This window comes from Teleopsis dalmanni, chromosome 2 (genome assembly GCF_002237135.1).
Source record: "Teleopsis dalmanni isolate 2A chromosome 2, ASM223713v2, whole genome shotgun sequence".
NCBI classification, from domain to species: domain Eukaryota; kingdom Metazoa; phylum Arthropoda; class Insecta; order Diptera; family Diopsidae; genus Teleopsis; species Teleopsis dalmanni.
Window position 1 is genome coordinate 201,314,583 of NC_051847.1, and position 19,836 is coordinate 201,334,418.

Sequence of the window (19,836 nt, forward strand, 5' to 3'; positions counted from 1 at the left end):
ATCCATGTTTCATCCATCGTGATGTACCGACACAAAAACTCCGACTTATTGCGCGTAAACATGTCCAAACAGCTCTTTGAATCATCGATTCGTTGTTGTTTTTGCTCCGGTGTGAGCAAACGCGGCACCCATTTGGAAAACACCTTTTTCATACCCAAATGTTTGTGTATTATGGTGTGTACACTGCCTGCTGATATCTGTGTGTGTTGAATCTCAGCAATCTCCCTCACTTTCACTTTATGGTCGGACATAATGATTTTCAGTATTTTTTCAACGTTTTCCGATGTACTGCGAGATGGTTCCAAACTTGTACCGGAGTGAGACAAGGTTGTGTCTTAAGCCCTATATTGTTTGCACTGTTCGTTGATGACTTAAGTAAATTTCTTTCTGGTGGTGTTACGATTGCCAACATGTGCCTAATAGTACTATTATATGCTGATAATATTGTGTTGTTTGCAGATTCTCCAATAATGTTACAAAATATGATAGATGAATTAAATAGATATTGCAACTTATCGGGACTATCTATAAATACAGACAAATCAAAAGTGATAATATTTAAGAAACATGCTAGAAGATTGAGAAATGATGAAAAATGGTACCTTAACGATGATTAATTAGAAGTGGTTAATAATTATAAATATCTAGAAATAAATATGAAATATAACGCAAAATTCGATAACCACTTGAACGAGAAGTTAAAGGAAGCTAAATTGGCTATTAATTGTACCTGGAAAAATGTCTTAGGAAATCCGAAACTGTCACTGCCCGTAAAATACTAAGTTTTTGAAGCCACAGTTAAGTCAGTTCTAAATTATGCAGCGCAAATCTGGGGTGTTGATAATATGACGTAGTAGAAAAATTGCAGACATTTTATATAAAGAGAACGTTTCGTTTGCCGAAAAATACCCCAACTTATATGGTGCATTTAGAAACTGGTCTACCGACGCTATATACCCAAACATTAAAATTGCATTTTGATTACATCAATCGTGTTAGGAATTTGCCAGGCAATAGGATTCAAAAAACATTATCGCAGTACCTAATAAATGAAAAAACATTATTTTTTGAAAAATGGTCAAATCTGGCATCCGAGTTAAATATAACTAATGATTTGAGTATTAATGAAAACTGGAAAATGTGGCAAAAAAATATAATAACGAAACTAAGTATTGAAGAACCGTTATGCCCCTGGACCCATGATAGGCGCACCCTAATAACGATGTTGATATCATTTAGAGCTGCCAGGTAATCCTGAGCAACATCTAATTTTATACAACGGAGTTCATGAATTTGATAATCGCCAGGTTATGTTAATATATGTTTATTACTGTTCCAAAGTTGGTCTAGCTCCGCCACTGTTAGAAGTACTTTGATATTAATAGAAAAAAAATTCGTAATTAATTATGTTGTTATCCAAACCAATCCAAGCAACATGAATTTTAAATAACGTAAGATTTAATGAATTAAAGATAAAATCATTTGTTTGTTTTTTTTATTTAATAAAATTTTCTGTTGAGTATATATATTTTTATAAAAGTTTTGCTTCTTTGTAACCAGCTAAACTGGATACTTTTCACAACAATTAGTATATATATATACACATATGTTCCACATGTGTATATATATATATATAGGAGTAGGGCTTTGGTGGAAATATAGGACAACACACCTGTAATGATAACGACAAAACTATGATTTTGCAAAACTCCAGGACTTAAAATAATATCAAAGTTGCGAATAAGGAAGGCAGCAAAATGAGTCGCAGGTATTTATTATAATAAACTAAAAATTATGATATATGTATGATATATATGATATATATTATGATATATATATATATATTTGATATATATATGATATATGTAACTTTATAGGCTGTGGGTTTTAAATATGCTTTGTCCATGCATATTTTGAATATATCTATTAGCGATATTCATTTAATAAAAAATAGCTAAAATCGGAAAAAAATTGAAATCTTTGAATAATGGATATTTTAAGAATTTGATTGAATTTTTGATTATTTTAAACATTTTTTTTCAAATATATAAATGATACAACTACAAACATGCGATTAACACTTTTGATTTGATATTAAATATATTGAGGACGCTTTAAAAATAGAATAAATAACGAAATTAGAATAGGTGTAATTTATTGTATCTTTTTATTGTATTATCCTTGAATTGTAAACTAAGATTCTTTAACAACATTAAGGATTCTTCTTGAAAACTCTCAATATTTAGTGAAATTTATTTTATTATATAAGATATTGATATGCTATGATATTGTCTTATGAAGTAATAGATTTTTGAAATTATAGATGTTATGAAATTATAGATATTAAACTAATATTTTATTACCGATTAACTGCGACTTCAATTTGATGCTATACATTTAAATTATTAATTAAGTACCTTTAAATTTTTAACATTTTTAATTTTTAATCACATTTTTTAAAGAACCGATATTTCTTCCTTTTTACTGCACTAGTGTTTCTTACTTATAGTGAGATTCATTCTAATCTATTCCATTCGTTTAATATAGCGTTCAGCTACAAAAGTAACCCCAAAAGAAAATGGTAAAATCGTAGCAGTGTTATCGCATTGCTTATACAATCCGTAAAAACTATTTGACCTACCGCAACGATTCTAAAATTTCCTTCCTTATATCTAACGACAAAAATCAGTCTTTCAAAATCAGTGAAGAGGTTGGTAGCTATACAAATTTTCTAGTAAAAAAAACCATTTGGACAGCAACCACTAATTCTAATAAATATTCTATGTATAAAGAAAAGAATAAAGGAAGAATATGACCTCAAGTCTCCTATATATATTGCTTGTGTAAAAATGATATGAATTGATCTGCAATAAATCGCAGTATGTGTATCTATTGGATGACGAGAGAATGAAAAAGGTATTGAAAGAAACGAGTACATGTAATAAGGAAAATATGATATCTGTCTCTCAAACGATATAAACAGTACAGTTTTAATCTCTGTTAACAAGGATTTATAGCATTTGGAAATGTCGGGCTAAAATGCAAAAAACGAACCACTTTCAAACAATAATATGAATATAAGTTTAATTTAATAAATACAGTTAAACTTCCATAACTCGAACCAAAAACAGTGCACCAATGTTCTAGTGAGCATATTACATACAATTTTGCTTCCATAATTCGAACTTCTGTAATTCGAATTTCTCTATAACTCGAACAAAAATTTTGTTCCGTGTCAATTGGTATATGGGAAAGTGCATTCCATAGTTGAATTTTTATTAATTGATATTATTGAGCACTATAGCTCTAAATTACTGGATCCAATTCTAAGCGCAACGGAAAGTGATGATGAGGATGTAATTATTCAACAGCCTTCCAAGATTGAAGTAGAAGTCCCATTCAATATTCTGAATTTATATTTCCAAATGAATGATACTAGAACTGATGATCACTATGGTATAAGAGTATGAATAAAGTGGAATCCCTTGTTACTGAAAATAAAAAAATTAAAGTCCCAAACCCTAATTTCTGAATATAACTTCTATATACATTTACTATACCTTCTATGCTTTATTTGATTGCAAATAAATAAATATCTTAAAATGTAATTACTTCGAGTTATGGTAGTTTGACTGTATACCCTTTTCCCAAGGTTTTTAATATTGTAAGATATTCCGTTGTTAGCGTCTTTAATTCATTCATTATGTCATGGAATCGTGACTTAAATGAGTTCTGTTTTTTTTTCGGTTTTTATAGCATTTTTTTCTAACAGATTTAGTTGCTTGCTCAAAATATTTATATCTTTTTTTTGTATCATCGATAGAATCTTCTTTTGTCATATATTATTTTTTAGAACATATTTTGATAATACCTAAAATATTAAATGACCTTACTGAATTCTATCGAATATCCTTTTTTGAGCTCTGATTTAGTTATTTTAATTTATACAGTACTATGATCCCTATGTTGGTGACACTGAAACCTCGTACATCCTTCATGCTAGCTGGGTCAATATCTACCCCGCTTTATTAGGTATTATATTATGTGTTGTTTTTTTCATCTACTATTCATGAACAAGTGCTGAAATTGATATTACTTAATTTTATCATCATTTTTATCATCAATTATCATCATTTATGGATATTTTGTTAGAGAATAACATAGAACTTTATTTTTGTTTGCTGAGGTTAACTCTGATTAGAGCGTAAATATTTAGCAAATATATTGATATAAATTTTTAATACGAGTACTTTATCTACAATCAATATTCGATTGATTATGTACGATGTTTTGTGAATTATATTGTTTGTACTTCTCGTGAATATGTATTGCTATTTTATATGAAGCACGTTATTCTTTAAATTTAATAATACTATATATATGCACATATATCTATTTTAATCATATTAATCGTATAATCACATCATTAATCATGAGATATTAAAACGGGTTCTTGGATACAGGGCCACCACCCCAACGTAACCTAATCCATTAATAAGGAGCTGTTGGTGCTTGCTCAATAGCAATGCTATTTTACGACAAGCTTTAGCTTTAATTGTGGGTTTCAACTAAGTAGTTGGTTTGCCCGACTCCAAATGATTATTTTTCCACTTACTCCGAGCTAAAACCGTTATGTTTATCTTCACGTTTAATGTGAAGATTTTAGTTAAGAGAAAGTTTTTATTACCAAAAACTTTATAATTCACTACACCCTAATCTGGATCCATCGAACCAAATAAAATAAATATAAAATTTAAGAAATTATTTTACTGTTTAAATTTCCGACACAGCTCTAGCACCTTTTTGAAAAATGATTTTTATAAAATCAATATAAATTTATATATTTTATTACTACTAAAATCGCTTAAAAGTAATTTTTACGAGGAGTGTATGTTTCGATAATACATGCCAGTTGACTGATGGTAAATCATAATTCGTTAATATATCTTTTTGGTGCTGATTTTTACGTTGTTAAGATAATTAAAAAAATTTTTAAAGAAAACAGTTTAATAGTTTCGTTAGAAATAAGAATAACATATTAAAAAGATGCACTCGATTTTGTTGCAATTTTTAAAATGATACTGTAAGTCCGATATATGGTTTATGATATCTGGTGAAAAATTTGCTTGAAAAATTTGTTTATAGAATTTTATTAACAGTATGTAACATTTTATATTGTGAAGAACAAAAAGTTGTCTCTAGAGTCCCTAATCTAGCGTTAAGTTATTTAGAATACCACAATTTAAAGCTGTACCTGAGGATAATTGTTGCCCTTTCACTACTTAACTTCACTCTCGGACACTCGCCCATATACGAAACCATAAGATTTAACCAACACATTAATTTAACGTTACACCTATGATTTCGCTACTATTGGTCATTATTTTTATTTAAATGACCTTTGATGAAAAAAGCTCTTACTGCATTCTAATCTAACCTCTCAGTCATAGTAAAATATTTTCTTATCGTATTTTCTTATCGTTAGATTCATTTTAAAATGAAATGCATATCGAATATTATTTAGGGCTTTCTTGATTTCGTTACCAATTCTTTTTACTTATTTTTATTTATTTATTTATTTTTTTTTTGTATTTTCATTTAAATTTTCAAGATGTCCCAAAGACTATTCGGCACTACCACCGCCACAAGATCCCAATTTTTTGCAAGTACCACAACGAAGAATATGTCCACCAAGAGGACGGAGAAGTCCTTCCTTATCTCAAATATGCCCACAAGAAATTGGTTCACCACCATCTGCAAAAATGGTGATGCCAGATAGTCCTTTAGTAGATAGAAATATTGGTGTAGCTGCACATAGAGCTCATTTACGTGCAGTACGCGATCAATTTCCGACACAAATACCATGTCCACCACCTCGGCCCCCAAATTATACAGGAGCACCACCATCGAGACAACAAATATGTGAGACACCACGGACAACACGCCCAAGTTCATCGCTACCACATATGCAGAGACCACCTGCAAGAGGTGCAAGACCATGTCCATCAAAAACAGCACTGCCACCAAGACCTAATAAAGCGGCAATGTTGCGTGCAGCTGCACAAAAACCATCATATGCTCCTCCTCCAACAAAGCGAACGGGTTTTGATGCTTATCAACAACGTGGGATTTGTCCTCAGCCTCTTAAAAAACGTCTAAGAGACGCAAGAGCTCCTAAAGTTCCATCAGTTGCTAAACTAATTCCACCATCATATGGAGTCAATCCTCCCAGACGTACACTTCCTCCATCTCAAGTGAATGCCATTCGTGCATGCGTCCCAATAGTTGGAAAAACTAGACAGACAAGAGTATCGAAAGGTCGCGTACCTATGCCTCCTTATAATACTCCAGATCTTTCTGGTTTTAGGTCACCAGACAGAAGTTCCACAATACCATCATTTGATAGATTTACTATTCCAGATGATCCGAATGACATCATTGAATATTCAGATCCAGCACTAATGGAGCCCACAACTCCACAAGGAGCTGTATGTCCATCTCGGCCTACACCACAGAGGAGACGAGATCCTAGATTACCTTCTGCTATAAGTACGCCTATCACATATAGTCCTATACAACAGAGGTTGAATAGAACTCCAATACCAGGAGTGTCACCAGAACGTGCTGCAAAACCGATGCCCTTTTTTGATTCACGTTTAGAAACAACATTTCGATCAGGTGGCCCATGTGCACCAGTTCAACCTTCACCAGTACAAGCTTCACCACAACCATGTGCGCCTTCACCACAACCATGTGCGCCTTCACCACAACCATGTGCGCCACAAGCGGCAGCAGCAAATAAAGCAAATGCTCAACGACTGCGTGCTGAAAGGAATGCACGTTTAGGTCGAATAAAAGGTCCTCAATTTCCGGTTTATAAAAAACCAATGAAATTTTTACCTCCTGAACAACGTGGATTCGGAGCAGCTGGTAAACGTGGTATTTGTCCGGCACCCATAAAACGACCTGCACCTACTAAACCTCTTCCGAAGATACCAACCGCTAATAAAGCAGCCGCACTTAGATTGGCTGCAAAAGAAAAGCAACAGGCTCAAGAAAGAGCCTGTGCTGAAGCTGCAGCAAAAAAGGCAAGAATGGCGGAAGCAAGAAGGCGTCAACTAAGAAGAACTGCATCAAAACAACAGGCAGCACCATGTGGACCAGCGCCTAGAGTAAGTCAGTCACAAAGAAATATTGCACAGGCTCCTACTCTTAACAGGGCAGCAGCTCTCAGACTGGCCGCTAAAGAAAAACAAGCTCAAGCGAAAGCTCAAGCTGAAGCTTGCGCAGCAGCGCGAAGAGGTCCAAGGCCAGGCGCTCGCGCACCAAGACAACAAATACCAATTGCTGGTAAAGCGGCTCCCAGAGTAACCCAATCGCGCAGAGCAATTCCACAAGCACCTACCATTAACAGAGCAGCAGCTCTGAGATTAGCTGCAAAAGAAAAGCAACAGGCTCAAGAAAAAGCTCGATGCGAAGCACAAGCTAAAGCTGCTGCTGCACGAAGGCGTCCGGCGCCAAGAGCCCGACAAACGGCACCAAGAAGTGCAGCAGCACCTGCGGCAGGACCATGCAGACCAACTCCACAAGTTAAACTTACTAAAGCAGCGGCGCTTAGGTTAGCTAAGAAATCTTCATCCCAAATCAAACCACCCACTGTTCCATGTAAGCCTCCTGCAAGGAGAGTTCCTTCTGCTCCGAAAATACCTGCTGCGAATAAAGCAGCAGCTCTTCGAATGGCTATGAAAGGTCAGGGACCATGTCCGCCTAAGCGACCTACAGGTTTTCAGGCTCAGCCAACACGTCAGATATGTCCACCACGTATTACAAAACAACTTAGAGATACAAAAGCTCCTAAAGCACCTGTAGTTAAAACTACAAAAGCTAGTAGAGCAAGAGCTGAAAAGTTACCACCAGGTGCCAAGCAAATTGGACGTAGGCCTGATTCAGGATGGTGGTGCTCGCGTACAGAAGACACTGGTCAACCGAAAAAACCTGTAAAACCTCTTACTATACATACAGTTAAAAGAGAGTTCCCAATATTAAGAGAAAAAAAGCCGCAACCCCCTCCAATGAAACGTGGATTTGGTGCTTATTCAAAACGTCGAATATGTCCTGAACCTATGAAGAAAGCATCTGTTCCACCACCTTCTCAAAGAGTTCAAGCAAGACCCAATCGAGCAGCACAACTGAGAATAGCTGCAAAACCTCCATGCCCAGTGCCTGAAGCAACAACTAGAAGAATGCCACCAAAACCACCCGCGAGGAGACCCCCTTCACGACCGCCATGTCCACCAGCACCGCCACCTAAAACACCACCTTTCGATTGGGATGCACCTATTGAGCCCGTGTTTCCATATGAAGAGTCACTTCATGAAGATCCTGATATATTTTATAAAGGATATGAAGGTGGTGAATATACGGCGGCAGAATTTGGTGTAGCTGAAGATGAAATTTTTATGCCTACATCTTACATACAAACAAAAAATTTTCAAGGTAAATTCACAAAATTTTTATTTTTTTTATATGAATATTAATATAATAAATTTATATAGAACATAGGGATAATCCAAATGCTTGGGATGCGCAGGTACAACAAGCGTATTTATACTATGATCCAACCGTTCCTGAATGTCCTCTACCTCCAGTTAGTAAACAAAAATTGAATTTGATTCCACATCTAAAGCCAAAGAAAGCACAAAAGCCGAAAACACCTCCTAAGAGCAAATTAACTAAGAGGCTTGAATATAAAGCCCCATCATTACCAATTACCCGTAAAACATCGAGGGGCGGTAGACCATGTCCCCCACCTGCGGGGGCTGCAGCATCTAAACGATCTAAAATGCTCTCGTACAAACCACCATCATTACCAAAAGGAAAAAGCGGCGCCGGAAGAAAAGGTGCAGCACCTTGTGTACCATCAGCACAAACTGTAGGAAGTCCATGTCCTCCACCACCGGCACCATTTGAATATGAGTCTGATGGAGCGCTAGGTAGTCCATGCCCACCAGAACCATTCGAATATGATTCTCCAACCGGTCCATGTGGACCACCAGTAAGCCAACTTGGAAAGAAGGTTACATTTGCACCATCACCAGCAGGTAAGCGTCGTCCATCAGCACCATGTCCACCGTCTAGAAGAGCACCACCTACAAGAAGACCTTCTGCACCATGTCCACCACCAGCAAAAAGACCTGCAGCACCGTGTCCACCATCTTCAAGAAGACCTTCTGCATCATCTTTTCGTCCACCATGTCCACCACCAGGAGAATCTGCAGCAAGCAAACGAAAAAAAATGCTTCAATTTAAGCCACCGCCTTTACGAAAACCTTGTCCACGTCCACCACCAACAGCAGCTCCAAGTAAGCGAGATAAAATGCTAGCATTTAAGCCGCCGACATTGGCGAGACCTCCAAGAGCCATTGCTGCCCCTCCTTGTCCACCTCGTCCACCTGGCCCACCTGGCCCACCTTGTCCTCCTCCAGGTAGAAAAATGCCACCCACTGGACCCACAAGACGAACTGCTAAACCAGGCTTGTTTCCACCATGTCCACCACCAGGAGAATCTGCAGCAAGCAAACGAAAAAAAATGCTTCAATTTAAGCCACCGCCTTTACGAAAACCTTGTCCACGTCCACCACCAACAGCAGCTCCAAGTAAACGTGATAAAATGCTAGCATTTAAGCCGCCGACATTGGCGAGACCTCCAAGAGCCATTGCTGCCCCTCCTTGTCCACCTCGTCCACCTGGCCCACCTGGCCCACCTTGTCCTCCTCCAGGTAGAAAAATGCCACCCACTGGACCCACAAGACGAACTGCTAAACCAGGCTTGTTTCCACCATGTCCACCACCAGGAGAATCTGCAGCAAGTAAACGAAAAAAAATGCTTCAATTTAAGCCACCGCCTCTACCAAAACCTTGTCCACGTCCACCACCAACAGCAGCTCCAAGTAAACGTGATAAAATGCTAGCATTTAAGCCGCCAAGAATGGCAAGGCCTCAAAGAGCCATTGCAGGACCTCCTTGTCCACCTCCTCAACCAACTGGTCCACCTTGTCCACCTGCTCCACCTGGTCCACCTTTTGGTTTTCAAATGCAGGATATCTGTGAAGATGAACTTGGAGATGTAACACCTCCAAGTGATTTTGATTTTACACCACCCCCATGTGAAGAATATGCGGGTCCTGAAATTTGTCCGTCGGAAGCGCCTCCCTGTGAACAATATGTAAGCCCTGGACCTCAACCATTGGCAAGTCCTCCAAGAGCCATTGCTGGACCTCCTTGTCCACCTCAACCAACTGCTCCACCCCGACCAACTGGTGCACCTTGCCCACCTTCACGACGAACTGGTCCACCGCGACCAACTGCTCCACCTCGACCAACAGGTGCACCTTGCCCACCTTCTCGACGAACTGCTCCACCTTGCCCACCTCGACCAACTCGTCCTCCTCGAGCGATTGGTGCACCTTGCCCACCTCGACCAACTGGTCCACCTCGACCTTGTCCACCAGCACCCGTGAAAAGGCAACCCTCCAGAGCTAGAAAAACTGCAGGTCCATTCTCAGCTCGACCCTGCCCACCACCAGCGGAAACTGCAGCAAGTAAAAGAACTAAAATGCTTTCATTTAAACCGCCTCCACTACCAAAACCTTGCCCACGTCCCCCACCAACAGCAGCTGTAAGTAAAAGAGATAAAATGCTAGCATTTAAGCCGCCGAGAATGGCGAGGCCTCCAAGAGCCATTGCTCCTCCTCCTTGTCCACCGCGACCATCTCGCCCACCTTGTCCACCTCCAGCTACCAAAAGACGACCTAGTAGTACCCGCCCACCGTGTCCACCAAAAAGGCAAGCTAAACAACCTGGGTTTGGAAGTTCGGCTTCTCGTCCATTTACCGCACCGCCACCACAATCGTTAAAACCAGGTGGAAGACCAAGAACACAGCAAGCACCACGCAGGAAAGCTTCAAAAGCGGTGTGTCCACCTACAGGTAATAAGAGTATTATAAATTATTTATTACAATAAAAATAATTTAATTATTATATTAAAGGCCCTGCGGCTCAGCCAATTTGTGATGCACCAAATCGTTTTCAAATGCAGGATATCTGCGAAGATGAACTTGGAGATGTAACGCCTCCAAGTGATTTTGATTTTACACCACCCCCATGTGAAGAATATGCGGGTCCTGAAATTTGTCCACCGGAAGCGCCTCCCTGTGACGACCCATGTGAGGCGGAAGAGGAAGATATGTATGGTGATGCACTTGAAGATATTACACCACCATGCGACTTCGATGCAACACCGCCTGCTGAAACAACGATGGACCGAGCAGAGCGAATTCTGGCAATGGCTCGACCACGTAAGGTTTGTCCACCTGCACAACCTAAAATTCTAAATCTTCCCCCAATTCCTCCGGCACCATGTGAAGGGGAGCATGATACTCCTGATTTATTTAGGAAAAGACGTCGCTTACCAAGGCAAACTTATTCTCCGTCTCAATTTGGTTTAACAAGAGATGAACAGTGGCGCCATCCAAAAATGTTTCGGGGTTATACATGTAGGGTTTCCTTTAATATTTTAAAAACTTAATACTATTATACAAATATATGCAAACATTTTTTAGATGAAACTAACCGTGAGCAATATGAAGCCCTTGATCAAGGTCCTTCCAGAATAAGCTGTGAAGGACGAACACCAGGACACATGCCCGTTACTCCACGAACACCTCAGTCACCGGTTGACCTTTATCCAGTTGATCCTAATATTTCGCAACTTGAAAACATAAGCATGAGCTTCGAGGACTTACCTGCAGAACCCGAGCCATGTCCAACTCCAAAGACCCCAAAGAGACACCCACGTGATTACTTAACTCATCTTAGCTCACCTTATCAACCACAGTCACCTTCCGATATCGAATGTGAAAGTGAACCTGAATTTGAAGATTCCTATGAGTCACCGCAACAGTATGTACCGGAAATGCAAGAAGCTATCCAACAACCCGCAGAAGTATGTCCTAGAAGTCCTAGGATTTCACCTCAACAACAACCATTAATAATGGATCAGGTTTCAGAGGCTTCTATTCCATGTGGAACTCCAGAAACATGGCAAGCACCTTCCCGAATACCAATGGGTTTCCCAGAGCATTTAGATCAGAATATTGAAACAGCTCCATGTCCAGATGTTTATGAACCACATGTGGATTATGACGGCCCTGATTTAATGCAACATGCATCACCGCAAGCATATCAGCAGCCCATGCTAGATGACGAAGTGTTAGAATATGATTCGGAATTGGAATGTGCCACTCCACCAGCAAAAGTACCACAGGATTATATTGCCCATCTTGGTTCTCCCTATGCAGCTCCAGAAGTTGAGTACGATCTTGATGCAGAAAGTGAGCCAGAATTTGTAGATACCATATGTGAAGAGGAAATGGATGAAGAACCCGAAGAATTAGAGGAGGAAGAAGAGGAAGAAGAATGCCTACAACCAGAGGATCAGTTAGAATACGATGAACTGCCACCAGGACTACCAATGCCAATAATAGATAGAGATGATTATGGTCCAATCATATCTGGACCACCTTGTCCTGTAACTCCAATTCGTTTACAATCACCACATATGACACCACCACCTTGTGATACTCGACCGCGTAAAGCACCATGGCATCATACAAACATACCAGCAGAAGGTATGCTAGAACAAGCTCAATCACCCAATATATGTGACGAATCGTTTGTTGAATATGAGTCCGAAATAGAAGTAGAGCGACCAGACTCTCCTTGCGAAGCTGAAGATATTCAAGAAGAAGTTTGTCCTCCACAACGAACGCCTCCTTGTCCTAAAAGAAGGCCACAAGACTATCTTACTTCACCTTACGTTCCACATGAAACATCGTTTAATCTTCAATCGGAGAGCCAACCAGAATTTGAAAGTTATACCAGTGTGCCAGACACATCTGACGAATCATTTTATGACGAACCATGTTCTCCTGAGCAAATAGATTATCCTGAAATTGCCCCGACAATGCCAACCGTTTTTGAAAGAGATACGGAGGGCCAAATTATATGCGCTCCTCCACAGGCACCTCCATACGAACCAATTCAATTAACGTCACCTGGCCGTCCACCAGATGTGTTACCACGTATTCCATCACCATTACAACTTCCAACCAGACCTATGCCTTGTGCTGAAGAAGAGCCTGATTTAATGGAACATATGTCACCGACAACACACGCTGAACAAATGATTGAAGATGAGGAATTCGAGTATGATTCTGCGTTAGATTGTGCCACACCGCCACCAAGAGTACCTCAGGACTATATTGCTCATCTCGGTTCACCTTATGCACCCCCAGACGCTGCGTATGATCTTGAAGCAGAAAGCGAACCAGAATTTGAAGATTCCGTTTGTGAAGAAGAAATGGAAGAAGAAGAAGACATAGAACCAATTTGTTTACCTCCACCACCGGAGACAGCTCCAGCTCCAATTATACCAAGAGATGGTTTAGGGCAAATTGCCTACGACTATGGTCCTTGTACACCACCTACTCCAATTCGAATGTTTTCACCACATATGACACCACAACAACAAGCTCCACCTCGTAGGGCGCCATGGCATCATGCTAATTTAGAAGCAGAATGTGCGCAAGAACAATCACCACAAATAGGTGATGAATCATGTGTTGAATATGAATCTGCATTGGATATAGAGCATCCAGACACTCCTGACTTAGTTGATGAAGAAGTTTGCCCAGCCTTTACTCCAGAAAGACCACCTGCAAAAACAAGACCTGAAGATTATTTAAGTTCTCCTTACGTTCAACCTGAAACTTCCTATAGAGTTGAAGATGAGAGTGAACCAGAATATGATAGTTGTCCAGAGGAAGCTTCGTATGTTCCTTCTCCAACTCCAATAAAAAGAGTTAGAACCAAGCCTTGTCCTCCAGTGATTATTCCCAGAGATGAACAAGGCCAACCTATATATGGTGGAAGAAGGAAACCTCGACGAATTCCATTCACCATGCCAAGAGAAAGTCCACCCCCCTGTTTTGTAGTTCATCATTCACCGCCACGTGCTCCAACACCTGAACTTATGCAACACGTTACACCGCCTCCATATCAAGAACCACAAATAGAGGAAGAATCACCAATAAGATTTGACGATACTCGTGATTGCTTCCAAGACATTAGCTCACCTTTAGTACCAACACATTTCTATGATTCAGTTGCGGAACAACATGTTTATCATGATTATCAACCAATTCAATTACATTCTCCTCAAATGTCTCCCCCACCACAACCAAGTCCCCCACCATTCTATGAAATGTTTAATACGCCAGCAGAATCCCCATGTGAAGGAGCTCAACAAGGAAAGGCTTCAACACCAATACAGACATCATATCCTTCACAGTTTCTTGAAGAGGAGCAGATGTCTTTCGCAGAATCGCCAATCTACCAATCACCTCAAATGCAGGAAGATATTTGTCAAGAACAGTATGCAGAATCACCGCAACCAGACGAATGTATAGAAGATGAAACAATGCCATCATTTAGTGACGAATCACCATTCAGAGTATCAATGTATTTGCAGTACAGCCCGAACTATGCAGATGAAACGCCAAGGCAGCGTTGTCCTCTAAAAGATAGACCGAAAGCATTCCGTCAATTGCAATTCCCTCAGACACCACCCAATGTATGTCCTCCCGAACCATCTGCACGCACACCAGCTGCAGCTGCAAGTCCTTATAGCTCACCATGCCCAGAAGTAGAACAACCTCCTTATAGTCCAATACCATTCATAGAACCAGGTCCATGGGATGATTTTCCGAACTACATGTCCTTTGAAGAACAAATGCAAAGGCGTGATGCAGCAGATGCACGGGAAGCGAATCTTGCAAACTATGATGAATCTTTTGAGGCAGACCTTCAATGCCCATTTCTTAACGATTAGTTGTGAAATTTAATCTAAGTATCCTATTTAAAATGTTGGTGAAATAAAGAAGCAAAACACAATTTGTTTTTGTTTTTAATATATATATATATATATATATATATATATATATATGTTTCCTTCTTAAATAATAATTTTATTATGGTTAATAATTTTAAAAAAATTTTTTTTATAATCCATAAGTTGGGAGTGTTTTAATAAAACTAGATACATCAATGGCCCATTGTAATGCCACAACGAATTGAAATACAGAACAGCCTTCGCCTGTAACTGGGTTGGTTGTTTCTCCGATAAATACAAAGATATCACATCGCTTATATCTTCCAAATGCTGGCCATTAATTTGCATACATTTTACAAGATTAGAAAATTCTTGCAGCAAATGTAACTTCAATTTGTATTCTTGCGTTTTTCTGAAATACAAAAAATTAACATAATACGTTAATATAAATTTTATACAATAAAAAATAAATATTATTGTTCATTCATTTAAACGAAAAACTTATATTCATTCATTCATATGTAAATTAAAAAATCATAAACATATCTTATATTACTACATATATATTATATGTATTTGTATTATGTATATTTAAATAAACTCATTAAACTCTTATAATAGATCTTATATTAGAATTCTATTGTTATAGAATTCTAGAGCTCTCCTTTAGAATTTTTTTTATTTAATTGAAACAATAAACTGACTTGGGGTTATACCTAATGCTATTCAGAAACCTACCAAAATAAAATATATAAAAAATTTTATATTAAAAGTACATAGAAGGGGTAAGGAATATTTGGTGGACGTGAGACCACTGAACATAGAATCTGGTGTTTTGGATAATAAAGTAGAAGTGCACACCAGTAGGTGTTTTACTAGCTACAGTAATGATGAACTAACCAAATGGTTACTACTTACTTTTTGGATCACAGTTATATATTTATTGATTAAAACATAAATTAAGCCTATATAAAGTTTCAAACTACAAAAGTACTTCAAAGAATATTATATTTGCAAAGCTTTGATTGAAGAGCTATGAAATGCACTTAAAAATGGCGCCAGAAGTCGAAGTTTTGAAAAAATAACGCATTTGTCTTTAAATAGATATTAATAAATGATCTATTTACATAGACAAAAAAAATATAGATGAGGTTCTTATACACTATAAAAGAGGAAAACTATTTAGCGTGGCATATAAATAGTACAATTTCACAGTACCAACCTTCATAAGATATGTAGCAATATAAAATAAAAATTTAAAAGTAAAGTTATTACTTAAATAAAAAATTATCGGTGCAACACAGACTATCAACAAATCGCTTTATGAATGTTTTGAAATTTTAACAAAAGCTTTAAAAGATTTTGATATATAAATAAATAAACCTTGATTTAACTCCAAAAAATTGGGTATCCCCTTTTAACATCGATGCAGGCGCTATAGGAAGAAAGAGAAAAAAGAAACACTTTTTTACAAATGCCCAAGCCTCCCAAATTAATACATTAACTATTCAAGTCTACGAACCAATAAGTCTGGTCGACATTCTAAATATCAATCTTCAAACAATATTCCTGTTTATAAACTGTCCAAATTCATCTTAAAATTTAGATTTTCATGGTATCAAAACTAGGAGTATGCGATACTTGGATAGAAGAGAAAGCTGTAGCACTTTTAAAATCAACCAATATAACTTTACTCAAAATAATGTATTTTCTGTTACTCCTATTTAGTTATTTCATGGACTAACTCATTGAATCTTTTGATACCGTGTAAGACTTCAACAAAATGACCCTTATCATGCTGTACAAATGTGTTCAGCTCCTTGTTTACGCTGCCCAAATATTAAAGATACCTTTGCTGCTATCGAAAAGAAATCTATAAATATGAGCGGTGAATGAGGGCAAAACGAAGTATATATCGTCTACTAGTCGAAATGTGCGTCACTTAAACTCCGAACTGATAGCTGACAACTATACTTTCGAATCTATTAAGGATTTCATCTACCATGGCAACAACAATGTCAACCTGGAGACCAGATGCAAAATCACACGCCAGTAGGTCCTACTATAGACTAAGTAGGGAATTGGGATGTAAAGCTCTCTCACCATTAGGACATCCAGCAAAGTTTCTTTGTCTTTACCCCATGACCAGTCTGCGAAATTCTTTAGTATATTATTACGAGACTTTAGTCGACCGCACATTGCCATAATATGGGCAGAAAAGATAAACATACTATTGAAAAGGACTATCAGAATTTTTGATTTCACCGAATGGGCAAAGTCAAATACACCTTTCTAGTCTAGGAAGTAGAGAGGGTTGATGAAGAATTTATTGATGTTAAATTTTTATTCACCAAATAATGAGCCCATATGGAAAAGATATGCATTCATCTAGTTGTACAATATTGTAGCTAATATATTGCAATCGTCGGCACATGTTACAAATCTGACTTTTTTACGAGAATTCGAGAGTTGGGACATATACAAGTTAAAAATAATCGGTTTCAATTTCTTGGGTTTTCAAACTTTATCTCTACAATTGGTGAAAAGAATGATCTGCCTGCAAGATAGTTAAAAGTCCGTCGTTTTATCAAGTCAGCGATAGATGTGTGAGCTAAGTAATTTAGTAAAGTGCTATAAAAAACTGTGTCAAACATCTTCTCGAGCTTATGAAGAGCTTATGAAGTACCGAGCGGTCACGTGAATGACTTTAACTGAGGCCATTAGAGATTTAACAAGATAAAGGCTAGCTTTTACTCTTGTGAGAAATTGTATATTTTTTAAATAACTTCAAAATGTGTTTAACTTACGCATTTATTGCCACTGATTCAGTTTTGTTAGCGGTTTCTTGAAGAAATCGTTTCAAGAATGGAATCACACCACTGAAAAGAAATATATATTCATTTATTTATAATATTAATTTTGTAAAAGAAATAATTTAATTTTGCATAATTGCAAAATTCTTAATTGAAGATAAAAAATAAATATTAAATTATAAATGGTCAAATTAAAACGTTATAAAATTACAAATTAATTAATATATTGAATAATTCTATTTGCCATACATATATTTTAAATCATTTTAATCATTTTATTTATACAGTTAAAGTTATTTGTACTTACTCTAAGCTACGTTTCATTATAAAATCCTTTGCATATGTTGATAACGTATTTAATAAAATGAAACTTCTATTTAAAATAACTGAATCCATTTGTTGAAACCTTTCCATTAAAGGGTCCCATATTAAATGTATTAATGGTAATAGTTCATTTTCATAATCTTTTAATAACGGTATTCCGACGCTTAGGCAATCTAAAGCTAAAATTTGATGAACTTTCTCAGTAGATGATAAAAATTTTAATATTTGATTTAATATATCTTTCACTATTTTTATGTAATGTGGTAATGAATCAACTTCATTTAAATTCTTTTCATTATTTTCGTTATTATCCTGCAATTCTTCCTTCGAATTTGAATCCATATTATTAAATTGTAGTCTTTCAACATATTTTTTCTCCAGAATATTTAACCATTCAGTATAAAAGTCCATTTGTTGTTCAATGTTATCATCAACAAACATATTATTTTCTAATTCTTGATCATTAGAAAATTTCCAATTAGTAATTTGTTGCAAAAATGCCAGAAAAACTCTTAGGTATGAATTAATATTTTCAAATTGGTACATTTTTGAACATTCATCTTTAATAGTGTTAAAAATGGATTCCAAATGTGGAAGTATATTAGACGAGCTAAGTTGTAAAACTACTGTTAATATATCAACAGCCGATCCACTTTGTGGAAACTGAAATACAATCATACAATAAAATTAAAATTTAATCGAAAAAAAAATTAAAATACTATATTTAAAAATTAAAATACCTTCTTCAACAATTTGTTTAAATGAAATATGATATAGTCCGTATAGTTTTCAATAAAGTGTTGTGTTTCAGCAAATTTGAGAGACCGCTGCATTAACATTATTGTATGCATTGCTGCTTGATAAATCATACAATTACTGCTAGCTGCAAAAAATTAAACAATATTTTCATATTATCTGTACTACTTATTAAAATGTGGTATATGTAATAACATTTAGTAATTTAGTAATTATACAATTATTAATTATTTCTATAAATGCAAAATGAACTCTATTCTAACAGCGATGTATAATTTTATTTAGTTTTTATTCTCATTTTCTGCTTCAATAATCTTTAAATTAATCAGTTTAATTAAAATTTTAGCTAGTTGTATATTATTTTAAGCTGATATAAGATAGCATAATATAATATAAGATACATAATTGATGGGTCAAATTATTTACAACAAAATTTGAAACAACAAGTTTTAAAACAGTACAAGTCCAGAAATCGAACTTAAAATTATAATATTGTGATATACTCAAGTCATATGTATATACTTTACTGGACAGTTAGACTAGTTGAATCATCAAGAAACTTTTACCATATTCTACTCCTTTTTAGCTCAACTCAATCTTCTCCATACGAACCAATTTTTTAATTTAAAATAAAAACTGTCACCTATTCATTTAATATAATTATTATCTTCTATATTTCAAATTTATTGAAAAAAAAGAAATACAATATCAAAAAAGCTTTTTGTGCAAAATTATAATTTTATTTTATATAGTTCTATTTTAATATGAAAGCAAAAACCATCAATGGTGTCAAACGACAAGTACAGTCTATCTAATACTCAGTTCTGTCATCCTAAGTAAAACCAAAACCATTCAAGTTTTTAAGTCAATTAAAAATTTAAATTTTTCATTATAGTTGTAGTTGTATCTTTATATCATTATCATTATAGTATCATCATTATAGTATATATAATTATAATATATATTATTATAGTAGTTGTATCTAATCACACA

General features: G+C 36.3%; 1 protein-coding gene across 1 annotated transcript; it reads left to right on the forward strand.

The window, feature by feature from the left end:
- Nucleotides 1-1,510: 1,510 nt before the first annotated feature.
- Nucleotides 1,511-15,012, forward strand: LOC119683558 (titin-like). The gene is made up of 5 exons (XM_038097273.1): nt 1,511-1,768; nt 5,612-8,496; nt 8,556-10,988; nt 11,049-11,555; nt 11,622-15,012. Exons 1-5 carry the CDS (start codon nt 1,758-1,760, stop codon nt 14,948-14,950), a joined length of 9,165 nt encoding a protein of 3,054 aa, XP_037953201.1. The 5' UTR covers nt 1,511-1,757; the 3' UTR covers nt 14,951-15,012.
- The last annotated feature ends 4,824 nt before the right edge of the window (nt 15,013-19,836 follow it).